The 27,235-nt window shown below is 40.2% G+C and overlaps 1 protein-coding gene across 3 annotated transcripts in view; it reads right to left on the bottom strand.

Annotated features, from left to right (window-relative positions):
• Positions 1–27,235, bottom strand: part of TMTC1 (transmembrane O-mannosyltransferase targeting cadherins 1) — a 241,855-nt gene that overhangs the window by 79,788 nt on the left and 134,832 nt on the right. For all 3 annotated transcript variants that reach the window (XM_059682472.1, XM_059682471.1, XM_059682470.1), the window contains one exon: positions 7,970–8,091. In XM_059682472.1, the coding sequence (XP_059538455.1) occupies positions 7,970–8,091 (122 nt within the window). The remainder of the gene's footprint in view (positions 1–7,969; positions 8,092–27,235) is intronic.

Below are 27,235 nucleotides of genomic sequence, written 5' to 3' on the forward strand. Positions count from 1 at the left end.
TTAAAGAACAAAGCAAGCTTGTGTAAAGAAATCCTACATTAGTCAGACTACCAATGCTACAAGAAGCCCACAAATTGGTAGAGCGCACTTACTTGTTCAATGATTTATTCATTCTCTCTCTATTATGTGACTGGCAATATGCTGAGCACTAAAAATACAACTGTGAACAAAACAGAGGCCTTTCCCTCAAAGAACTCCAGCCTATGAAGGAGGTTGGCTTCAGGAGGAAACACCTGAATATTCTCATTTCTCACACACCTCATTTAAGAGAAACACCTCTCTACTTTCCTCCTCTTTGCCTTTCTAAATGTCTGTGCTTTGGTATCAAGGGCAGATGAACAAGAGAGAAGCATTTGAAGTTCCTTACTTGGAGGGCCTGGAATCAATTCAGGTTAGAGCTCCAATTCCATACTCCAACTCCCAGACATTCATCGGTCCAGCTCCCTAAAGTCTTAGGGTCCACTTTTTGGCCAAAGGGAGTCACCACCCCACTCACCACTGGGGATGATGGTTTGAGCCAAGGAGGCCCATGGCCTGATCCCTCATCCCAGTCACTAAATTTGATTGCCACCAGTACCTTGTAGAGCCTTGTAAATGCCAGATATGATCACTAGTGCAAAACAAAACAACAAAAAATAAAAACAAAAACCCTCATCACTGCCTTGGATAGAGCGTTGGCCTGCAGACTGAAGGGTCAAGGGCAAATGCCGGAGTTGCAGGCTTGATCCCCAGCAGGGGGCATGTAGGAGGCAGCTAATCAGTGATTCTCTCTCATCATTGATGTTTCTCTCTCCCCCTCTCCCTTCCTCTCTGAGATCAATAAAAATATATGCTAAAAAAAAAAAATCCTCTTCACACTTCCACAATGCCCTATGTTTGGCCATAAAGGTATTCCGATTTTTCTAAAAACCTCCTGTTTTTGTACAAATGACCACCCTGATGCCATCATATGGAGGCTTCTGTTCATGAGGCTGCTTGCCATTTACTCCTGTGGCCCCAGCCCAATCCCAAATCCTGACCAAGCAGGCTGTTTCTCTGGCCATACGAAGGCCTTCTGGGCTCCACTCTTTCATTCATCAGGCATTTAACAGACACTAATTATGTACCTGACACTGACAGGCACCAAGAACAGACCAGTGAATAGAACAGACAATAATTTTTATTCTTGTGAAACTCACATGGGTGGGGAGGAACAGCTGATAAGCAAATAAAACAAAGAGTACGCACACAGAAAGTAATATGCTGTGTTGGGTGGAGAAAAAGTCAGCAGGAAAGAGAACAAGGGAGTCCAAGGTGGGGTGGAGGTTGGGATTTAATACGGGGGCTCAGGGAAGGCCTCGGTGAAAAGATGACCTGTGAACAAAGTTCTGAAACGAGACGGGGGAGGGACACCTGCGGACACATCAGCAAGGGCAGCTGCCTTCTCACTCTGGCTTTCACAAAGAGCAGGGAAAGGTGAACTGACCTGCAGCGTGAGGTCACAGAGCTCATACAGATTCCAGAGCCCATGCTTCCTCACACCTCACACACAGCTTCACCTACTTCCTTTCCAACTGCTCCACTCATGAAATCTTCATTGCTGCTTTCTGCCTCTGTGTAGGAAACAGAGCAGCAGGAAAGAAAAGCACTGAGATTCCAATAGCCCCAGGGCAATGCCAACAAGTGGCCGAAGACAAGGAGTAGCAAAGGTCGCACATACAAGCAAATATAATGAGCTATCTTATGTTTATATATTTGCTGGATGCTTCCTATGTGCCAGGCACTGTGCTAAGTACTTTATATGGGACCAGGACAGTACTGGCTTTACATATAGTGGGGTCTTGACTTACGAGTGTCCCGACTAACGAGTTTTTCGAGATACGAGCTGTCTCTTGGCCGATTTTTTGCTTTGAGTTGCGAGCTAAAATTCGGGTTGCGAGCCAGCTTCAGATACCCCACCGCTAGTTGGCGCAGCGAACATCACAGTGAACGCCACAACATCAGCCCAGCATCACGTGTCTCACTCGTTCACTTTTTGATTTGACATACGAGTAATTTGAGTTACGAGCTCCGTCATGGAACGAATTAAACTCGTAAGTCAAGGCCCCACTGTATTATCTAACTTCAACTTAATCCTCCGTACCTTCCATTTCATAAATGAGGAAACTGAAGGCAGGAAATGCACAGAGTTGGTATTCCAGGTAGAAACAGATGTCTCTATACCAGACTCCTCTAAATAGAGTAATGTCCTAAGGCCCCCAGGCCACTATTAGCTGCAACAGAACAAGAGTGTTCTGGTACAGGCTTTGAGTTTGGGGGTTTGCAGTGAGGAAAAGAAATTCACTAGAGAATAAAGAGTCTGGAACTACATCTTCTGTGCCACTCTCCAGTTCTGTGGCCACAGGAGACTTGCTCAAGCTCATGAGGCCTTATTTGTTTATATTACTAGGGCTTCATATTGCCTGTGTTAAAGGCAGCTTAGCCTGGCCGTTGTGGGGACAGGTTGGGTTGTGCTGATTCCCTGTTCAGTCATCTTCCTATTGGATTTGCTAAAATAAGTTGTTACAAAAAAAAAAAATTCTCCGCTGATTTTAGTATCTGGTAAAACTTCGATTCACTCTTAAGTGATCATCACTCTCCTCCAGCAACTCGGAAGAAGCAAATGCATAGATGTCTCATCAGAAAGGTCCCCAATATCAGGTAACAGAGGTAGTGTTTCTTCAGAGGTAACATTTCTCATTTTGCCAGGTGAAAACAGGTACTGCAGTATTGTTTCAGTAGCAACCTATGTAAGATTTAAAAATTCCACTTCAAATTGATAGGTATGATTTGAAGATAGTTCTCAAAATTGAAAATGAACAAGTCATCTTTTCTCTAATTTCCCATATTTAGTCTGCCCATACATTTATTATTTATTTGTTAATCCTCACCTAAGGATATTTTTCCATTGATTTTTAGAAAGAGTGGAAGGGAGGGGGGAGAGATAGAGAGAAACATCAATGTGAGAGAGACACATCGATTAGTTACCTCCCACACGTGTCCCAATCCAGGCCAGGGATCAAGCCTGGGACTGAAGTACTTGCCCTTGACCAGAATTGAACCCAGGACCCTTCAGTCCTCAGGCGGTTGCTCTATCCACTAAGCCAAACTGGCTAGGGCTGTCCATACATTTAGGTTCTATACAATTCAAATGGCATCTCTTTCTAAGAGTAGGGCAATTTATTTCTCCTTTTCCCCCTCAAATACATGTCATTTTCTGTGGTTTCAATTATTCTTGATCAGTTCTATCCACGATATTGTTGTTGCCTTAACTTACTCCTGTCTATTCTTTTCCTGTCTCCACTTATTCATGTTTTAAGTAGCTTAGGAATTTGCTCTTTGGCACCAAAGTGAATAAATCACCCTTAATCTGGCATATGAATGGATATCCAAGCACATTCTATGACTTTATTTGAATGCTCTCAATAACTATTTCTGCTTCATTGGTTCTAAATGATTTTAGGCCTTTTAAACATTCTAATGTGGTTTTTATAAAATACAAAAGAAGGTAACCAGAAAAGTGTATGCTTCTCTTGAGGTAAGAATAAGAGATCAAAATTCCTGTGAAAGAATGATTTAAGCCCCAAACTCTCCTGCCTATTAAAAAAGGACATTGACAAAAATGGCATTTATCATCAGAAGAAAGGATTATTCCTTTTTTTTTTTTGGTGGTAAAGCTTTGACCCTAAAGCCATGCAGTGCTGAACAGATAGCCTACATCTGTTCCTTTTATCCACAGCTTTGGAGTGAAAGGAAGTGCAAGTGAGAGGAAGGTGGAATTTTCCGTCTTCTCTAGCTTAGGATGGAGGGATGTGAGGTATACATGGCTTGTTCGTTATTAGACATAAAGATGGGAGATGAAAGAGCATTGCTGGTCTTACTCATTCTGGGCCTATCTTGAACATGGACAAATCGGCCCCCTGGGACTGATGGGACTCACCCAGTCTCCAGTGAGGGTGGGCGTGACTTTTGTGGTGTTCATGAATGAGATTCTAAGGCCAAGAGTGGGCTCTATAATAACTTAAAATATTTAATGAATAGGAAGGTCACCTTCTTCAGAAGGATCAGCTCTTTACTTCATTTTCCTAATGTTTGGTCAAGTCTTTGAGACAACACAGAAGATCAGCATAAATGACCTATATTTTCTGGGATGCCACTGAACACATTGTGTGTATGTTTTCCTGAAAGTTCTGGTACCGATGATGTGGAAATGGCTGTTTCTTGTCAAGGTCAATAATGGGAAGACGGTCATGCAGAGCAGATTCTTGCGTATCTAAAAGTCTTGGAACATTTTCTTCACCATCATCCAAGCCAATGTGTAGGTTCATTAAATGTAACAACCATAATCCAGAGCCCTGACACCCTCCAAGGGGTGCCAGCAGCATCTGCCAAATTCTCTGTGGCCTCCCAGGAAGATTTGGGCAACTCTTTGTCCACTTCTCTACCATTCTCCACTGAGATGGGGTGGCTGATCATTGCGGGTAAAATCTTTTCCAGAAGAAGCCCCCATTTTCACAGAAAACTGTCAATATTTACAACAGCTCTATTGGAGTCATTAGAACTCTCTAAGCTCACAGCATAGAAGTTTCCCCACCTAAGCTTTAATTTCTGACTCAGCCAGGACCATCTCAGTCGCACAATTTTAGGTAACAATGGAATCCATCCATCTGCATAAGTAAAGCAGCTCCCCTCTGGTGTTAGTTACAATGATGACTGTAAAGAATATTGGGATTCATTAGAGTGATAATGTCTCACACACACAAAAAAATATCCTGAGTTTCCTCTGATTTCAGCCTTTCAAAATCTGTATTAAACTCTCAGGTTTGGTGTGGCTGGCGTGGCTCAAAGGTTGACTGTCAATCTACGAACCAGGAGGTTACAATTCGATTCCCATTCAGGGCATATGACCAGGTTGTGGGCTCCATCCCCAATGTGGGGAGTGCAGGAGACACCTGATCAATGACTCTCTCTCTCATCACTGATGTTTCTCTCTCTCTCCCCCTCTCCCTTCCTCTCTGAAATCAATAAATATATATTTTTAAAAAACCAAAACCAAAAACAACAAAAATCCTCTCATGTTTATGCTCAGAGCTGTAGACCTGGCCCAGTTACCTGACCTGTTTACCAGCCCCCAGGACCACCTCGACAGGGCGGGAGAGCACCTCCACCTCCCTGTCACATGGAGCTCTGGAGGAGGAGTGGCCTGATTGAGCACAGTGATGAAAGGGATATGAATACAGGAGATGCTGGGCAGTAAAGGGAAACCTTTGGAAAATGATGACACATCTCCAACACTGTAATGCATAGCTGCAGGAACGTGAAGGGAAGAGGACAGCGCCTTTCTAATGAAGACTGGTTTACTGAAATTGATTTTGGATGACTCTGCACCAAGTGTGCACAATGCAGCAGAATCCAAATTGCTTTTGAGAGGCAGGCACTTGCTCTTGGTAATATTGATGTTTTCTTCATATTCCATACATTTATTTTAATCCAAGTCAGTTTATTCCTAGCACAAAAAGGGCAGAGACACCACTTTGTCTTTTTTAGAGAAAATGAAATAAAGTCAGAGAAAGGTCTATTTGAGCACGGGAAGAACAGGTGTTTGGAGGACACACTCACCTGGGTGAGAGGAACCCCTTGCTTTAAATAAGATATTCCACACATGGTTTATGACAATATTATGGACTTCCATAATGTTTACCTAAGGGTCTCTTTCAAAAAAAATAAAATCTAGCCTCCTGTTTATCACAAATTGTTCTCTTGCATCTGGGCTAGAAATGTGTGTTGCACATGCAATCTTGTCACCCAGACCCTAGAAGGTTTAGATCACGCGACTCTTGGAAGTATCAAGTCCTGATTACCAAATGGAATTGTGCTATAAGTACTTTAACTAAATCCACATTTCCTCCTTCCTTTTCAATTGAGCAGAACACTAAGAAGTCACTGTTGCAGAAGCAATGTAGTCTGGAAGGTGCGAGATATGTTGGTAGGCAAGGATCTGCTTCTCAGCTTTGCCACTCACTAGCTATGTCACCTGGTCACCCGGAGCAAGTCACTTCACTTCTCAGGCCCATGCTTTCTCTTTGTAAAATAGGAATACTGGTGTCAGCTACCCCAACCGATGCAATAATATTACTTGATATTTACTGACCATGTACAATACAAAACACTTTCTAGGTTTTATGAGCGATCATCTCATTTAATGCTCACACTCACAACATCTCACTGAGTTGGGTGCTATTACTTTCACTGCATATAGATAAGGAAACGGAGGCTTAGGAAACGCATGCTCATGGTTAAGCCAGAATTCCAACACAGGTGCTCTGGTGTCAGGGCCATGCCGTCAACCACCGCCTACAGCGTGAATTAACTGATACAATGAATACCACATGTTTAGCATAGTGCTGACATATAATAAAGATTCAATAAAAGTTTTGCTACAATGAGTGTTAAAATAGTATTAATATTTTAAAGAATACTATGACCTGTTAAATGTTTAGAGAGAAAGATGCCTTTTTATTAATAAGCAGCTATTAAATTAATGGGAAAAAACTGAGATTCACTTATTTTTGTAGCCTCAGATTCCAGAACAGTATGCCTAGCAATGGTGCTTTGTGAATATCTGTTAAATGAAAACTAAATATCGACTCCACTCGGATTAATAGGTATTTACAGAGAACACCTGACTGAAGCCACTTTCAACTGGTTTAAGTGAAAACATATCGAGAATAGACACTGATGTCCCCTTTAGCCCTTCATATTTCTTATTATTGGCAAGGCCTCATAGCCTGTTATCCTAAGGCCATAGAGAATATTTGTGTTGTATTTTTGTCTTTATCGAATAGTATTTACCAAGAAAGAACCTCCTTCTAAAATTGTGCTAAAGACACATAAAGAAACTTAAGGGATGCTCTCTCCTGAACCAAGTCAAAACCAGATGCTCCAAAGCCTTAAGAACGCTGTCAGGTACTTGGTTTGGGAAGAATTCAAAGGCTATGAAATTCATTTCTAATTTTATGTATATTTAAACTTCTAATTCAGTATCAATAAAAAAATTAAATCTTACTTATTGATGTTTAAATCAATTTAAAATTCTAACCGAATATCAATAAATAAATAATGTCCTTATAATATTTTGGTTTATGATACTTGCTTTTAGAAAAATTCATTCTTATATATCAATCGTTAAATTACTCATTTTAGGAAGTTCACTAAAATCCTTATTTTAAAAATTAGAAAACCTGGTTCTAAAAAGCATCATGTTTTATTCAAAGTCACACAACAGATAAATGGCAGAACCATTTCAGGGACACATCCAGGCACCTGAACAGAAACGTGGCCTTGGAAAGATGCCATTTGAATAAGACAAGAGAACAGACAAGCTTCAGCACAGTCCAGACATTCAGAGCTAAGTGGTGTGATGTAATCACATACGTCTGAATGCCCTTTATATTTGTAACCATTTTTTTCCCTCAAGGACAATTTTTTTTTGAGATGGTTTCTATTTTTAATGAAAAGCCAAAGAAAAAGGAGACAGAGAAAGAAAGAAGACAGAATTCAAATACAATCATGTTATTTAACATAATTAATAATTTTAAACACATAAAAATATTACTACAAAATTACTATAATAATGCTTAATAAAACATAGACATTTGGAAAAGAATGTATTGGTAAATGATTGCTGCTAAAAACCTGAATACACCCCAGTCACTCTTTCCCATTTAACTGTCAAGCTTCCAGCTGGAGGGAAGCCACTGTCAAGTAGAGTGAATGGGTGCAAAGTGAGCTCATCCAACCTGCCCTGTGGCTGGTTTTGAAGCTGAGGTAATAAGCATCTTAGCTTCACAAGGATCTATTTGTTATACCCTATAGGACAGTCTCTCTGGAGCTATTGGTGTTGGTGACAGAGGGCAGGCCCCATAAAGACGAAATCATGAGTAGTAATTACCTGGGCATGTAAAGGACTCTCTCGGCCACCACAAAACCCACCCTGAAGAAGAGATTGCTGGCTGGAATGAACGGGAAAACCAGGAACAACAAGCCCACCAAAACTTCCTTGTGCTCCAGTCTCTGAAACACAGAATAGTGAAGGACAAATTAATTTCAGGTTAATTCCACTTCATTGGGCATTTAACCATCTCTTTCACTTTCAAGTTCTCATTGAAGGAATGAATAGATTAGACCAATGAAAACCTTTTGATCAGTGTGCCGAATTCATCAGAAAAGCCCTGAGGCTAACACCATGCCGGAGGTGTTCATACATAACGAACAAACATTTGCCACCCAGAAACAGCTGCTATTTGCATAATGCAATCCATGACCATTACTTGTTCTGTGAGGCCTACAGCAACCTTGTTTCTTGGTTCTGTCCCCTTTCAGAATCTCTGCCCTCCTTCCCTGGGGAAACTCATTCCCAGGGAGCAAAACTGATATACTCCAGCTCACTGAGGTATCATGTGGAACTATTGTCCTCTCAGAAATAGAATGCATAAAAAAAAAAGCCCACATATAAATCCCACCAGGAGAAGCTAGAGCTAGCATAAGGAAAATTAAGTGCAAATGGTAATGTTTGGTATCAATGAGGGAGATCATTTGAGCTGAGGAGTTTTTAGCACCTCTCAAATAAAGCCAGTAAGCAAGTATTTAGTCCATGAAATTTTCTGGAATCAAAACCCATACCATAATAACTCATTACATTGACAAAGCACCTTTCTCTAATATTGTACATATTAATTCGTAAAGGTTTTCCTGTCACTATAGTTCACTTATAGTTTGGTTTCTAACTAATAATAAGTACACTGTAAAAAGTAGCTGTATTTCCATGAGTGTATATGGCATGAAAACATTTGAAGAGAGGCCTATTTAAAACAAATATTAATGTACTGGATTGCATTTTTTTTCCTTTTAAAAAAAGTTTAAAAAATAGAGTAGAAGTTTCCATATTACAGTTTTAAATATTCCTCACAAACATTTTAAATAGTCTATTACTTTTAATAATTGTAGAAGACTAAATAAAAGTCTCAAACATATAAATAAGAATCCATAATACAAACTACTTTAAGTATACAAAATAAAAGACTTTAAGCATCTATATATATATAGAAGCCTAAGTGACCAGATGACCAGGTGACTGTACAACTGGCTGGTAGTTATGACATGCACTGACCACCAGGGTGCAGATGCTCAATGCAGGAGCTACCTGCTGGTGGTCAGTATGCTCCCACAGCAGGAGTGCCGCTCAGCTGACAGATGGGCGCCAGACACCTGGCTGATGGCTGGCGAGCGCAGCTGCAGCGGTGCAGCCTCTCCCGGGGACACTTCCCCTGCATGCCTGAGTGGTGGAGTGGCAAGCGCAGCAGGGCCAGGATGAGTGGGAGTAGCGCAGCCCTCAGGGGATGTCGGACTGCCAGTTTCCGAGGGGTCCCGGATTGCGAGAGGGCGCAGGCCAGGCTGAGGGACCCCATTGGTGCACGAATCCATGCACCAGGCCTCTAGTCTTGAGATATTTGTCATCTGGATTTTATTAAAATCTTTGTTATTTTTACCACAACACAGAGTATTAAAATTTCTGACAGCAAGTCCATATGAACCAATGTGATTTGGACAATTTCCCTTAATAGTGGACAATCTGTAAGTAGTGATCTATTTTTTTACCTAAAGAAGCCACACTATAGAATTAATAGATGAAAGAAAAAGCTTGCATAACAAGATTTCAACTCAAATGAATGCACTAATGTTATATATTCTATGTCCCACTAAAATGAATTAAAAAAAGGGTGAGAAAAGTGGAAAGTTCATTACATTGAAAAGCTGCATGCTATCTTTATAATTTAGATTATACTTGGAGCTTACAAAATACATTTCAGTTCAAGGACTTAAAAGTTTATATAATTTTAAAAAGAATAAATACCTTCATAAAAATCCTGTGACATCATAAGCAATTATTTCTTGCTAAAATTAAAAATAAATCCCAGATAAAGAAGTACAAATTGGTAGTTACAAAATATCCATGGGGCTATAAAGTACAGCATAGGGAACATAGTCAACAATATTATAATAACTATGCATGATGCCAGGTGGGTACTGGAAATATAGGGGGAAACACTTTGTAAAATACATGATTGTTTAACTATTATGCTGTACACCTAAAACTAATACAAAATAACATTGAATTCAAACTGTAAGTAAATTAAAATATATATATATATATACTAGATAAATTTTAGAGAATTAGTGTCTTATCGAGTGTTCCGCATAAACTCTGTGTCTATTTTTAAGTAAGAGGTTGGTGTGTTCTATCAGTGTACTTTTATTTTTTAAAGACAGTTGAATACTTCTTTCAAATCTTTCAAAAACTGAGATGCTTTTTATGAAAATGTTCATCTGTCTTCCTACAGAAATTTCTAAAGAGATTTTAATATTTCCAACTTATTAATCCTATAGAATTAAGAAGAATAAGGGAGGGTATAAATAGACCTCCAACTGGGCTATTCACCATGTCGCTAGTCAGTGTTTAAACCAAGGAGGTGTCTCCCTGCCCCTCATCACAGTTATTAGAGAACAGCCTTAACTAGGGATATGAAAGAGGCATCACCTTGATCCCCACAATATCACACCTTCTTGCCTAACCACCGGCCACCTTCCTCACTATCATGGCCATATGTTTATGCCCTTCATTCAACAGAACACTGAGTGCTTCAGCAGCCAGTGGGGAGGAGGCGGGTGTCAGGTGTTAGCAGAAGCCCAGCTCCTTGCAGCCTCCCTCCTCTGTCACTGAGCCCCCGGAGTGGGCAGGATCCCCAGATGCACACTGTTGCTGGGGACATGGAGAAGGATTCTCAGACCCCAAGCACAGTTTTTACTTCCTCTGTGGCAATCATTCCAGTTGTAAGTATCTATCTATCTGTGCATTTACTGCCTTTAATATCTCCACTAGACTGCAAGCTCTATGAGGGCAGGGAGCTGGTCAGGTGTGCTCATGGGTGTATAACTTCTGTTTAGCTCAGTACCTGACACTTAGTAGGTCCTCAGAAATATCTGCTGAATAAATCAGTAAGTGAATAAATATACCAGGCAAGAGAGAAAACAGGGTGTGAGAAGAGAAGAGGGTGAAGAGGACCTCCTGGTGGAGGTGACAATCTGGGTTTGAAAAATGAATGAATGCCTACAAGACAAATTTGGTGGTGCTTTTGGGGAGGGGGTCACAGCTAATCTAATTCCAGGGAGCAGATACAGAATGTACAAAGCAGGGACTAAGACTATACATGTTGGTGGTTGGCAAATCATGAGGATCTTGTATGCCCTGTGTGGAGCTGACCTTTATTTAGAGCCAACAGGGAACTACTAAAGTGTCCAACATACAAAGAAAGAAGAGCAAGTCAGTGTCCAGGAGATGATGTCCAGATTCAAGTTGTGGTCCTGCCATCAATACACCATCAGTCAACTTGAGCGGGTACCTCATTCCCTCTCCCATGCCACAACTATCAAATGAGACAAGTGAGGCTCAGGGTTCAGTGGGGATAGATCATGACAAGGGCCCACATGACTGGCCTTGTGAGTTGTGGATTTAGAGGCCACCACTTCATACTGCTCCCGGAGGGACTGGTCTTACAGTGTTTTTCTTTGTTTTCAAAGTATTCAATTGAAGACAGTGGCACTGTGCCCAAAATCAATGAAATTGTATTTTATTTTGAAAAAAAATTATTTATTCTCAAATTAAATTGATCATTATATTCTTTGTCTTCCTCTTTAGGTCAAGAGGAATAGAAAATTTAGGAACATAATTCTTTAAGCTTTAAGCCAATCAACCAAGCATAAAGTTAGGAAAAAAATATGTCATGGACATGGCTGAATTTCCTAGGATGAGAAAGACTGGGAGGAAATCCAAGTTTATATCCTGTGGATCACAGATGTGACAAAATTGCCTAAATAATTTATAGCTTATTTCAGTCTAATAGAGTCAGATGGAATGCAAACAAAATATGAGTGAGGAAAAAGGAGAAAATCTGTGGCATTTTCCAAAGTACACAAAAGTACATTTATTTATGGGAAAAGAGGCAAATGGAAATATACTTATCCAAATTATACTGGGGGTGAAAAGACATGAGAATCGAAAGAGCTAATTATAGGGCAATTAATAATACATGTTATTTTCTGATTAACTATGCAACTTCAGACAAATTAATTTACTTCCCTGAGCTTTAATTTGATGATCAAACAAGAGCAAGGACATTGATACCTATTGTATTTATAGGGAAAATGTGTGATAGATTCACTATGATTTTCTTGCTTGGCTTAGAAAAATACAAAGAAGCAGCCTCCTGAGCTGTAAAGAGGTGGTAATCTCTTAACAGCACTCTCAAGGTGCTCAGAGAGTCACTCAGCCACTTTCGGCACAGCCACACGTATCTGAACACACAGCTCACTGTATTCTCAGAACCAGCAATTACCTCCAAAAAATCCAGCTGCAGAATCCAAGTCTAGGCTGGTAGCTTGTGGATTATCCCCTGTCCTTCTTACTCTGTTCACATTTCAAAGCACTGGTCACGGATGAGGACACACACACACACACACACACACACACACACACACACACACTCACGTGCACTGTGGCCAGCAGCATGTGGGTGTGTGCTCATGAGAAGACTTCCTCCCTGTCCCATTCAACAAAGGCAACATCCATTGCAGGCTGTTTCCTTTCACAGAGCCAGAGAAAGGCCCTATTACAGTAAATATCATCATCATCACTATTATCGTATTTTCTCTCACCTCTGAACACGTTTCAGATCAATGGTACAGTGCATTCAGGGTGTGCGCATGTTCTCAGTTCAACATAGAGCACAGCTATATTTCAATCCTAAGGGTCTATTTGGCAGTGCTGGGCCCTAGCTGTCTGCATCCTATTTATCATTCTTCAGGGAAGCTGATGACTAAAGCTCTCCACCCTGGGAGAAGGCACTTGTCTAGCTGACAGCTTGCACGGCTGAACACTTACTAGGCCCACCTTTCTGTATCTGTTTATGGTTCTACTTCCTCCAATAGACTGGATTCCTCCGTGACAGTCACCATTTCATGTGAATTTTCCTTTGAGTTATAAACTAAAATTATTTAATAAATGTTTTAATGTTCATAAATTGGAAATATAAAAAGCCTGCAGCAATATGTCAGTCCCCTAAATTTTATTTACTTAGATTACATTTATTGGGATAACTGTGGTTCACAAAATCATACAGGTTTCAAGTGTACAACTCAACAAACCATCATCTGCACACAGCATTGTGTACCATCACCTCCAAGCAAAGTTGTTTTTCATCCCTATTTATGCCCCTCCACTCACCCCCTTTTCCATCTGGCTATCACCACACTGTTGTCTGTGTCTGTCTGTGTCTGTGTGAGATGTGTGTGTGTGTGTGCGTGCGTGTGAGTGTGTGTGTGTGTGCACTTAATCCCTTCACCTTCTTTCATCCAGTCCCTGAACCCTCCTCCCTACTGACAGCTGTAAGTCTTCCCTGTATCTGTGCCTCTACCTGGCACGTAGATAATCAACATTCGACAAATAAAGATCAGTGATGAAAGTTGCATGTAAATTGGTGGGCTTGTCAAGCATCCCAACAGTCAATTCAGGGACTTGCCACTAAGGAAAGTTTTACTTTTGGTCCCCCTCGGGAACACAATATTTGCAACATTAATTTGGAGTGGAAAGCCTTTGGTCTTTGTGCATCCATGAGTCTCTTATAAGGGTCTGGCAAGTTGCCCCCAATGCAGAGGTATTTTTAATCAGGACATATGCATATTTTATGCCCTTCTCTAATTCCATTAATTGCTACTTAACTATATCTAGGTCTTTCATGATTGTTTGACTTTTGTGCTCAGGAAAACTGATATACTTCATCTTATTGAAATTCAATTTTAATATTTTGAGTATTTCAAGTCATTAAAATATTCCATAATTTATTACTGTTATTATTTGATGGAAGTTATTTTTAATTGAGAAAGACAGGTTATTTATTTAATCAACTGGAATCCCCTGTTGATTTATTTGACTGCATAGGACTGTCTCATTTCTTATGAGGGGCTTGATCTGAATTCCAGTTATTGAGCTGGGCAGTGAGTTTAGCCTCATTCTCTGGCTAAGGGACTCCCAAATTGCAACCCTGCAGTTTGTGCAAGTTTAAATGAATTCCAATTTAATCTTCACTACAACTCTGTGGAGACATTATCCCTGTTGTAAATTCTAATATGCCAGGACTTTGGGTCCTTCACAAATAGCTGTAACTGCAATCAGCAAAAATGCCAGAGGGTTATTACATTATGTCCATGAGCAATATTCTTCAAGGCTGCAGAGGCCTTGGTTTCCTTCTTGCAAAACTTGGGGACCTGAGTTCTCACTGTGCTGTTTTAAAAAATTTTAGGTGGCCCAACACCCCTATTACTGTCCATAGGAAATGCAGCTTGAGTCCCCATTTGAGCAAATCAGAGGCTCAGGTTTATTCCAACGGCATGAACTTTGAATCTGCAAAAGCCCTGATAGGCTAAGACAGACTGCATCAAGTGGATGGAGAACTGGTCTCAAAACACTAACTCAAAAGCCAAAAAACATGCTTTTAAGGCCAGAATGGGAACAGCCCAGGCTAGAAGAAGGACAGAAGGAGCTTGGCTGTTTGGTGCAATAGGCTTCTGTCTGAGCTGTGTACCAACATACCTTGAACTCATTCCCTCTGGGCTACCCTCTTATCTACTTGATCTTCACTCTTGTCTGTGTTTTCCTTTGACTTCCCATTGACTATAGGCACAGCTCCTCCTTGGGACTCTTTTCCATGGTGACAGCTCTCACCTGGTGCTGGTGACAGTCCCTTCCTTTGCCTTGTCAGGCCATTTGGTAGGTGTCACTTTGCCTATTGGCTCCACTAACCTTGCCCACATAACTGCCCATGGTTCCTTCATAAAATCTTCAACCACCCTGTTGGCTGCTCCATGTTTCCTGTCAGGACTGTGACTGATAGGTCAGCTCAAAGTGAAAGAGCCTGGGCATTGCAGCAGAGATGTGAACTCCAAAGAAGGAACAGAACTTTGGCTCTTGTGAGCTGACATGAGCTAGCTCCAGCCCACTCCTGACATGGTCCCATCCTTATTGTGTTTCCATTCTCTTTCAGCCCTTGGGTGAACCCTCCTTTTAAGGCCACTGTGGCTATAGAAAAATTTTAATGTTATATAAAACCAGTAAAAACAAATGCCAATCTGAGAGAGCTTTTTATCTGGCAAATGAGATTGAGACCAATCTCTCAATAGGTGGAGAAGAGAAAGTCTTGAACTTTTACTGCTGTTGTATATCAAAGGCAACAGACTACTTCTTATGATTCAAACAAGATCTAGAATCTGAACTCCATAATGGCAACGAGTAAGCAAGAGGAATTTGGAGGCAGTCTTAAGGGTAGAAAGAATAAGAAAAATTGGAAGCTGATTCTCTGAGCCTCGGTCACCGTTGCCAAATCCCTTGGTGATTATATATTCAACTGGGGCCCCGGGTTAGTCCCACTGAACACAATGCTGCACTACAAGAGGCTGAAGGGCAGTCCTCCCAGGACATGCTCACAATTCACATCTCACATGAAAGCATGGAAAGGTACCACCTACAACTCTTCTCTCCCTAGTCTGAAAGCAACGGGACAGGCCGAGCTGGGACAGAAAATGGCCCAAGTTCAAGATCTCAACAGCGTAGCTGCCAACCCACACTCTACTTGGCTCAAGCTGGTGATATCATTTCCTCGCTTTCATGTGCTCTAAAATTTACTTATAAATGCATGGGGAGAAGAATTTTAAAAGGGGAAATGAATGAAGAAATTATACCTCCTCAGAGACACAAGCAGATTTGTACACTCCGTGTCTTCTCTGAGCCAATCCAAACATGGCGCTCCCCCATGCCAAACTTTCTTCACCAAAAGAACTACCAGATGCACTCATGAACACAGAGCCCAAGGCAGATTAAAATCACAGCATTCCTAAATGGGCAGTCTCAATTTCTGGACTGCATTTTTTTTTTGCAGAGGGTTTTTTGTTTGACTTGCTTTTAATCAGCAGTCTGAATCTTCTTGCCAACACCAGTTCCTGAGATTGAAATTTCTTATCTCACAAGAGCACAGTTAGGTTTCAGGGTTAAATCAGGTGGCAGAGTAGAGCTCTCAGAATGCTTTACTCTAACTGAGAATAGACTAACTCCTAACTTCATTTGGAAATGTAGGTTACATTCTACTCAGGTGTGCTTCAAATGTTTAAAGAAAAATTAAAGCAAAAATCTTTTTAAAGACTCTCTGGAAGTGATATAACTGGCAAATATCAATCTACAGCAACAATGCTATATGCTTAGGTAAATCGAGCCCTAGTAAGAAGTTACGAAAATTAAATACATTTTAAAAATGTTGTTCAAGAAACATATTTCCGATTAGAAATGAAACTACTACAGGAATTTCTGAAGAAATGAGAGAAGTCAGAGAAATCAGCTTTCATTATCTCTATCTGTGATGCTGAACATAAATGGAAAAGGTACCAAAAGCTATGAATTGACCAAAAAGAGTGAGGAAGATGAGACAGATAAAGGAAAGGGGAGAGACAAGATCTCTACTAAAGCAGTGTTCACCTTATAAATTATTTTGTGTGTACCAATGGGAGGGAGGCATGCAGAGAGAACAATAAAAGCCACCTCTTAAGTGGCAATGATAGAGGGTAAGGGAAAAATAAATATCTCCTATGGTCATACCATATCCCACATATCTGACTTAAATTGTCCCAATGGAATTTCATAATAACATTACAAACTAGGTAATTATCCCCAATTTTATAGATGAGGAAATAGAGGATCTGAGGGCTTAAGATACTTACCTAAATTGATCCAATTAGTGAGAAGCAGGGGGTGCAAACTGAGATCTGAATAATTCTAAAGCCAGTCCTTTTCCCACAGTCCACGTGGCTTTGGAATTCAAAGCTAATGTCAAGTGTGTGTGTGTGTGTACTGGAGGGTGGTATTTTAGCCCTTTACTGCCTTCTGGTTTTGTCACAGAAACACACTGACAGCAGATAAGACCCAGTAATTTGGAGGTTGCCAAGCAAGGCATTTCTGTGATAGTCTAGGAAATCACCCCCTAGGCTTGTGACAGAGGTTACCATTGATTCACTTTGCCAGATAAATGTAGACTCAAATATCCTATAGTCTACAGGGATCAGCAAAGTGTGTGGCACATACTAATATATATTCCTTTTCAAGTGTTCTATTTGCACGAGTGGTTTTAGATGGTCCATGCACTCATTCTGACAACCAGCCTCTGGAAGAATGGACATATCCATGTCCACAACCCAGAACAGGGCAAGATATAGTAATTTATTTGACCAATCTTAGTTATAGCATCGTTGATCAAAATTATATTTGAGAAGTCTTGAGAGGAGGATAATGATTATTCTTGATGCAAGAAATTAAATACTGTGAAGAAACTGCCTTTTTAAAAAAGGAAAATAAAAGAACATTCACATTCTAGTTACCACAGAGGTACAATGAATAAGCTAAGTTGATAGCTAAATGGGGCAGAGATAGTTCTAAATTTTCATATAGCATGTCTAAGTTTTCATTTCTAATATTAACTGTTTATCTATGAATTGTTTTTTGTGTGTTTGGGTTTTTTTGTTAATCCTCACCCAAGGATATTTTTTCCATTGACAGATTGAAAGGGAGGGGGAGTGACACACAGAGAGAAACATCGATGTGAGAGAGACACATGGATTGGTTGCCTTCTGTACATGCCCTGATGGGGGCCAGGGATTGAGCCCACAACCGAGGTAAGTGCCCTTGACCAGAACCAAACTCAGGACCCTTTAGTCACAGGTTGACACTCCAACCACTGAGCCAAACTGGCTAGGGCTGAACTGTTGTTGTTTTTTAAATTATTTTTTCATTGTTCAATTACAGTTGACATACAATATTATATTAGAATCGGGTATACACCCCAGTAATTAGATGTTATTTAACTTACTAAGTGAGCATTCCAATACATCTCATACCCATCTGAAACCATACATAGTTACTAGAATATTATTGACTATATTCCCTATGCTATACTTTGTATGCCTATGCCTATTCTGTAACTATCAATTTGTATTTCTTAATCCTTTCAACTTTTTCACCCACCCACCTCCCATCTGGCAACCATAAAAATGTTCTCTGTATCTATGAGTCTGTTTCTATTATGCTTGTTTTTTTTAGATTCAATTGTTGATAAATATGTACTTATTGCCAATTGATTGTTCACACCCTTCTTCTTATAGAAGATCCTTGAACATTTCATGTAATACTGATTTGGTGGTGATGAACTCCTTTAGCTTTTTCTTATCTGGGAAGCTCTTTATCTATCCTTTGATTCTAAATGATAGCTTTGCTGGGTAGAATAATCTTGGTTGTAGGTCCTTGCTTTTCATCACTCTGAATGTTTCTTGCCAATCCCTAATAGCCTGCAAACTTTCTGTTGAGAAATCAGCTTACAATCCTCCCTTGTAGGAGCTCCCATAACTGCTTTTCTCTTGCTGCTTTTAGGATTCTCTCTTTTTCTTTAATCTTTGCCATTTTATTATGATGTATATTGGTGTGGGCCTCTTTGGGTTCATCTTGTTTGGGACTCTCTTTGTTTCTTGGACTTGTATGTCTACTTCCTTCACCAGGTTAGGGAAGTTTTCTGTCATTATTCAAATAGATTTTCAATTTCCTGCTCTATCTCGTCTCCTTTAAGCATTTACATGATATGAATGTTGCTACTCTTGAAGTTATCCCAGAGGCTTCTTACACTCACATCATTTCTTGGATTCATTTTTATTTTTGCTGTTCTAACTTGATTTTTTGCTTCCTTATCTTCCAAATATCTGATTTGACCCGCCCCTTCATCTGCTCCACTGTTGATTCCTTGTTATGTATTCTTCATTTCAATTAGTGTATCCTTCATTTCTAAGTGGTTCTTTTTTATAGGTTTCATGTCCTTTTTTATGCTAAAGTTCTAAGTTCATTGAGCATCCTTATAACCAGTGTTTTGAACTCTTCATCTGGTGGATTGCCTGTCTCCATTTTGTTTATTTCTTTTTCTGGAGTTTTGTTCTGTTCTTTCATTTGGGACATGTTTCTTTGTCTCCCTATTTTGGCAGCCTCCCTGTGTTTGTTTCTATGTATTAGGTAGAGCTACTATGTCTCCCAGGCTTGGTAGAGTGGCCCAATATAGTAGATGTCCTATAGAATCTATTGGCACAGACTCCCTGTTCACCTGAGCTGAGCACTTCAGGTAGCCCCCATCCCCGGGGTGGGTTGGTACACCCTCCTGTTGCAGCTAAGCCTTGATTACTGTTGGCAAGTCAATTGGAGGAATTTACCCCCCAGGTTAAGTGGCTGCAAGGATTGGCTGTGACCATTGTGGAGGATCATCTGTGCAGAGGCAGGCCACCCCATAGAGCAGGACTTACTTCAGCAAGGCTCTGGTGCCTGCTGAGTCTGTCCTTTGATTGTGTCAGTTGTGGAGGTTATTCGGTGGTGCTTTGACATGGTCTGAAGGTATCCACTATGTGAAATGGCTCTGGGGCCTCCAAGGAGGTGCAGGCCAAGGTCAGCCACTACCTGTGTTCTACCTCCTGGCATGAGCTACACAGTAATCTGCAGATAGTTGCTATATGTGCTGGGCTTGGAGGTGCCTAGGAGAAGCCAAGCTGTCAACCAAGGTTGGCTGTTGCAGGTACCTGGCCTGGGGCCACTTAGTGAGAGGTACGGGGCATGTGGAGGCCAGATGCTGCTTGTTTTAGAGATTTTAGGAAAGTCTGAAGCATGAGCCAAGACAGGTCAGTGGTATGGAAAAGCCACTGGAAACAGCATGCATAGGTCCATAAATTGGGTGGTGAGGGGCCTAAGGGAGTCAGTAGGGCTGGGCAAACAGTGTGAGCCAGGCTGATGGAGACTCAGATATAGGACTTGTCTGCCAGCTCTTCTGTGTAGGAGGAAATTGCCCCCCTCTCTGCCCTTGCCCTGATGCCAGACAATTCAGTTTCTCCCTGTGTGTCCCTCATGAGAACTATATATACATAAATCTTAGAAATGTGACACTATGATAATTTAATCTTGTAAAATATTTGTTATATTCATATATCTAATATACATTATATATACATATATTTTATACACACACACGCACACATACATATACAAGGCATTCACTCAAGAGGGTGGATTTAGAAAACCAAAATAATGGTGTTGTTTTAAGAGACATATGTTGACATCAAAGCTAGCTTGGTGGATTCAAAAGTAAGAGTGGTTAGAGGGGAGGACTCCCATGAAACACCACTGGATTCAGGGGAGTTCCTGTCCAGAGGAAGGTTAGTGGTGCATTAGACAGGATACCTGTCAGAACCAAGGAGGGAAAATGTCAGCAGAAGGGCAATCTTGTGCCTGGTACCTGTCCAGAGCTAAGGGTGGAAGAAAGAGAGAGAGAGAGCCCACTGCTTAGGGTCCCAAATCTTGCAACATGCTCTAGCTGGAGAAATGGAGATGACACAGTAATGCCATGGAATTCTAGATCAAGAGCTATAATATAATAAGGTACCCTAGTACAAGAGGGAGGCAGAAATGATTAACCAATTTTTCCCCTTTGTAAGGATTCAGTTAGAAACCAGGATGGATTTAACCATGCCAGTGAAGTTCTGAGTAAGTTCTGCTTTAACGAATAGGAAAGGGAGGCAGAGGAAAATCAGATGCATTTCGTACGTAGTTTTATTCCCATGGACATATACATGCCTGGCAGAAGAAGCATTCTACAAGGAGATGTCCCTCTGTCAAAAGCTTCCAAAGTGGAACACTATAGACTTATTTTTGGTTAAGAGAAAAGATGTTTTACTTTTTCATATAGTGAGTCCCACTCACTAAAATATATGCTTCATCGACCCACTTGGGATTGTCATTCAGGAGATAGCCCTTCCCTCTGTAATCTAAAATGAATGACGAGAAGGAAGAACAAAATCCCACAGCTCTCCATGGTAAAGATCCCAAAATTTTATAGCGGCATTTTAAAAAGACTATACTTCACCATACTTTATCAAATTATAGAGACATATTTGGACTACTTCAAGGTTATGATATATGAAAGTAATAAGAAATCTAGTAAGCTCTCTTAACAGCTAAGAAAAAAAGTAAGATTTACTTGTACACTAGAGCTTCTAGAGAAACTACTATTAATAGTGGATTTGATTCCTGTTATCTGTTAATGTGCCCATCGAAAATCAAAGTATCTTCCATAATCAAGACATGCTGCATCTTTTTAAATAAGAGCCACTTTCTTGCTTCTGAAACACATGGTATTAAAAGTTGGTTGCATCATTATGTTTCATCAGAAGTTGTTAAAACAGCTCTTTTTCCAAATAACTGACTTGATTAAATAATGCTCTTCCCTCACCTTTTAATGTGCATTCAAACAGCCTACTTACTACGGCTTAAAAGGGCAAATTTAATGGACTAATAAATGCAGCAAAGTATGGAAACAGCTATTCTTAGTGACACTCACTTCCTCACACTGTAACATCTTTTTATTGTATTTTAAAATAGTATCAAATATTTGTCATTTTTGAGTTCAGACATTCAAATACCTATTGTTTCATCAGGACTGCTGTGCATCAAATAGCAACACATATCTGTAAAATATAACTAAGAGAAGCAGTTTTCAATGATTTGTATGAGACCTGAGATAAAGATACAAGTAAAAATTTGATTATGTAATCCCTAATTGGGAGTAATTTTCCCTCGGAAAATTCTTATAAGGTAATGGGAAAAAATGCTTTAGACAGAAAAAACAAAGGATAAAAGTATTTCTCCTACAAGAATTGGCACTGAATTATTCCCAAGAGAAGGCACTGTCATCGTGAGCAGAAAGCTAGAATTCACGGCCAGTCACCCAAATCAAAAGGAACTGTGCTCGCCTGGAAAAAAGAGAATTTTCAAGGCAATGCCACGGAGGCTGACATTAAAAAATGTTCTTCCCAATTAATCACTTTTCATACCAAATGCCAGAGTTCTGGGTTGAAAAAAGACTAAGCCAATTTGGCCATTTAAAGTTGCCAGGTCAAAGGACTTGTATGGGTGCACATAAGCATAACCAATGGACACATACATTGGCGGAGGGGGAGGGAGGAGGAGGGGGAAGGACATGCGGTGGGTGGTGGGGGTGGCTGGGGAGAGGTCAATGGGGGGAAAAGGAGACATATGTAATACTATATGTAATACTTTACACAATAAAGATTTTTTTAAAAAAGGGAAAAAATAAATATAAATAAAGTTGCCAGGTCCTCTGTAAATACTGGTGGCCTCTGGCAAGTAGAGCTGGATGGGATATAAAAATAAAAGCAAGTTTTAGATGAAATTCTGCCAAAAGCATAACCACTTACTAGCAAACAGTCACACACCGACTAATCGTGAGGCTCGAGGAAGTCCTTCCGCTGTCCCCTGCTCTCCTACAGGAACATTCCATGGATGGAACAAGATTCTGAGGCAAGAAAAGCTCACCTTACTCTCAGGTCATGCACAGAGTGCTCTCTCAAGTCCTTCTTTTTAAATCGTCTGCCAAGCAGGTGAAGGTACAGTGTTTAACTTTGTCTAGTTACCAGGAAAACTGCATGGAGACAGATACATGCAATGTCACTTTGGTCTTACGTTGGAAACTGTCACTTCATATACCTATGATTCTGTTATTCTCGGTGACACTTCCTCACACTGTAACATCTTTTTATTTATTTATATATTTTTATTGATTTCAGAGAGGAAGGGAGAGGGAGAGAGATAGAAACATCAATATTAAGAAAGAATCATTGATCAGCTGCCTCCTGCATGCTCCACACTAGGAATCCAGTCTGAAACCTAGGCCTGTGCCCTGACCGGTAATTGAACCATGACCTCCTGGTTCATGGTTCATAAGTCGACGCTCAACCACTGTGCCATGCTCGTGGGGCATACTGTAACATTTTATGGATGGTCATGGAGTGACAAGAGTCTTAGAAGTCAGTCATTGTATCAAATACCCATATATGCATTTCTAACTACAGCCTCAATGTAATGGAAAATGAGAATTCCATGAATCTGTTTCAAGGTTTTTTTTGTTTTGTTTTGTTTTTTAAATATATTTTATTGATTTCCTACAGAGAGGAAGGGAGAGAGACAGAGAGCTAGAAACAACGATGAGAGAGAAACATCGATCAGCTGCCTCCTGCACACCCCCTGGGGATGTGCCCGCAACCCAGGTACATGCTCCCGACCGGAATCGAACCCGGGACCCTTCAGTCCGCAGGCCGACGCTCTATCCACTGAGCCAAACCGGCTTCGGCTGTTTCAAGGTTTTATCTTTCACTTGCTAATGACTGGTTGGAAATGCTAACTCTAAAATAAATGATTAAAAAATCATTTTACAGGGGTATCACTAAAGGGGCAATAATGTGAATTGTCGATGCTGTGGTGTTGGCTACTGTTTTTGAAGGTACAAATAAGGCAGCAAGAAAGTGTTTAAATGCTGCCCAAGAATGGACTTCAAAGTTCTTATCCACCCAACCTTATATTAGTATATCTACGCCAATACTTTCCAAAGCATGTCACAAAAACACTGATCCTGCAAGAAGCCCATAAAAAGGGTTCCAAATTCAAATACATTTCAGAAATGCCATTTACTATACACCCCATTTAGAAACTCACAAGGCTGCTTAGAGCACAGTAAAGGCTTTGTGAAATCCTCCAGTTTAAAAAACCCCACACAAAACCTTAACTAGTGCTTCTGAAATGCAGATCTTCATTTCAGGTGACCTTACTTAATGGCCTGTATGATGCTGCCATGTGTTTTGAAAAGTGCTGCTAAGGAGTTTCAATTACCTATCCCCAAAACATCATCTCACTGTCTGGAACAGAAAAATGTCCCGCATCTCAGCGACAGCCTTCATGCTACAGTTGAAATACATTTTCTGTTGTTCATCCCTGGTAGATGTGAAAGAGCTGGTCGCCATTCTCCAGGTTAAAACAAAAAATCACTGTACACTTAGAGAACTGTATTAAGCCATCCATCAGCATAGTCTTGGCTCTGGCCAAGACAAGTTGTGAGAGCAAGAAGGTTTTCTGGCAGGTCAGAGGCTTGTTTAGATCATATCTGTGTTCAGTAGGATAATGATCTTAGAGGTGGAGGGGAGAGTGGAATGGAGGTAGAGAAAACCAAGCTCTTCCAGGCAGCTACTATATTTTATTTATTTTTATTTTCCATAGTCAGTATATTGCTTGGAACCAGTGAGTGGTCAATGAATTAAATACCTAACATTTTTATCTTACTGTTTTCCTCTCCAAGTACACCATCCTGAACTTACATATTCTTTAAAAAGTTATTTTTCTTAGCTCTAAATAGTCTGCTAGCTTTTAAGACCAGTTTCCATTTCCATCACACAGCTATAGAGATGGCTGCTAACCCTGACTGGTCGTGCTACTCAGTGCCCTCTTGCCTGTGAGAGACACAAAAAGTACAGGTGCATGGAGGGCACTATGGGACACTCCCCCCATTCATCCGCCATGTCAAAGTACTCATCCTAACCAATGGTTGTCTTTGTAAAACATGGCCACTGATTATTCACTCATTCAACAAATACATCTTGTTGCCATCTCTTTATACTAGTAGTTTCTTTGGGCATTGTGCTTATAAAAATCACTTAAAAATTTAGCTATCAATTACTTCTGTCTCCTTTTTATTATCCAGACAGTATTCTACATTCTTTTTGGAATATATCAGTAAGCAAAACAGACACACAAACACACACATCTCTACCCTTTGAGAAGACAGACAGAGAAGGAAGGAGTGAGGGAGAGAGAAAAAAAGAGAGAGACCTAGTAAGGGGCATCTGCAATATAACTGTTTGGCTCAGTGGATAGAGTGCTGGCCTATGGACTGAAGGGTACTGGTTTCGATTCCAATCAAGGGCATGTACCTCAGTTGTAGGCTCAATCCCTGGCCCTGGTCAAGGTGTGTGCAGGAGGCAACCAATCGATGTGTGTCTCTCACATTGATTTTTTCTCTCCCTCTGTCTCTCCCCCTCCCTTCTAAAAAATCAATGGAGAAAATATCCTTGGGTGAGGATTAACAACAACAAATATATATATATATTTGTAGATTGCAATTGTAAATATGGTGGGGCCACATTGGGAAGGTGGTAATTAATCAAAGGAAATGAAGGAGTCAGCCACAGAACTCATTTCATAGTAGGTAATGAGTTCAGGAAGGAACAGGAGAAATAATGGAGTGGGGATGGGTTGGGGCCAGATCTTGTAAAGCTTTTAGGCCATTACAAAGGCTATGAATGACTTTTACTTTGGGAGAAATAAGGAGCCACTGGAAAATTTTTAAGTACAAGAGGGACAGGCTCTGACCTTCATTTTTAAAGACTCATTCTGGCCACTGTGTTGAGCATAGACTGGAGGACTGGCACAAAGGTAGAAACAAGGAGATTAGGTACTACCTATGGCAATAATCCAGGCTTGGACCACGTGATTGCAATGAATTTGGAGAGAAGTTGTCAGATTCTAGATACATTTTGAAAGTATAGTTGACCATATATATATTTGTAGTTGTTGTTGATCCTCACCCGAGGATATTTTCCCCATTGATTGTTTTAGAAGAGATGGGGAGAGACAGATATATTATAATTGAGTTATTGGTGGGTTGATATGATATTAGAGAGAAGGACAGAGAGGAATCAAGGAAACCCAAGAATTTTGGTTTGGGCAACTAGTAGAATACACTGAGATTTAAAAACAAATAAACAAACACAAAACCACTGTCGCAGAAACAATGAATACGTTAGGTTCAGTAGTTCAATTTCACAGAATGTTGAGTTTGAGACCTCCATGTAGAAATTCACATTTTTCTTTCAGAACAACTGCAGGCACCATATATATTATTTCATTTATTCTTATTATATTTCAGGTTGGAAACAAGTTTGAAGACCTTATGGTCAACACATTGATGTGCAACAGTGTAGACATAGAAACAGTAAAGCTCATATTGCAAACTTTCTTTCTTTCTAGTACTCTATGCTGCCTCTTTAGAGTATTTATGTGTAAAAATAAGGAATTTTAGGTTTTTTATAGGGGGGGTAATTCTATCCAGTTGTATTTATCACAATTGCCATCCCTTCATAGGGTCATTGGGCTTTGTACAAATAGCAAATCACCTAAGGAATTTGGCAATCACTTCAGTCTCCTTTGTATTTTCCAATACAATAAATAATTTCCAATGGACTTCCTATTTAGAGGGACCTGTTTAGGCTGTTTATCTTTGAAAGTCCCAATTACATATTGCATGGTTTTCTCAAAACAAGATGGAAAAAGGTGTGGCTCTTTAAACAGAAATCTACCCTCTGAATGAAAACAGTAAGGAAAGAATGGCTCCAGGAGTAACTAAAATGTCTTTTGACCTTTTTAAGAGTTTAATAACAATCAGAGGCATTATAAGGCTTAGTGGTAATAAATTGCTTTTATAAGAGTATGCATCATTAAGTTTAAAAAAATAAGTTAAAAATGATGATTGGCATGCAAAAGTGGCAATTATTTTGCGTAAAGGCAAAAAATGCTATAGACTGTAAAATCTTGCTGAGAATCATAAAGCATACCATCAAGAAAAAGAAATAAAGCTGTTACTGATGTCTGAAAACTCCTTCCCAGGATGCAACTAATTCTTCCATTAATAAATGCAGTGTGTCTTCCAACTAAGGTATAAATATCAGAAGGGTAAGCAAATCATTTTCTTATTAAAGAATGAGGCTTGTGAAAATGTAATTGCCCTGTGAAGGCAAAGAAGAAAACAAACTACTTAATGACGTGGAAAACTGCGGCCAGGCCTAGATCAAAAGCCGAGCAGAGCCCCTCAGGTACAGCCGAACTGTGTGTTACTCAGAACCTGAGGAGGAAACATGCATACAGTTCAGATCCAGCACCAGGAGAACGACTTCACAGGTGTCATACGAGTAATGAACAGAAAGGAATGCCTTGGGAAGACTGCTCAAGGGCCTCTGATTGTCAGGCAGCCACTGAATTAAAAGTTGTATTTCTAGAGTCTCTTTTGTTCCAATTTCATCACTGAGTGGAATGGAGAAATTCAGCAATGACAGTAAGTTTTCAGAACAACAAACATTCTATATA

The sequence above is a fragment of the Myotis daubentonii genome, chromosome 2, assembly GCF_963259705.1.
Source record: "Myotis daubentonii chromosome 2, mMyoDau2.1, whole genome shotgun sequence".
Classification (NCBI taxonomy): domain Eukaryota; kingdom Metazoa; phylum Chordata; class Mammalia; order Chiroptera; family Vespertilionidae; genus Myotis; species Myotis daubentonii.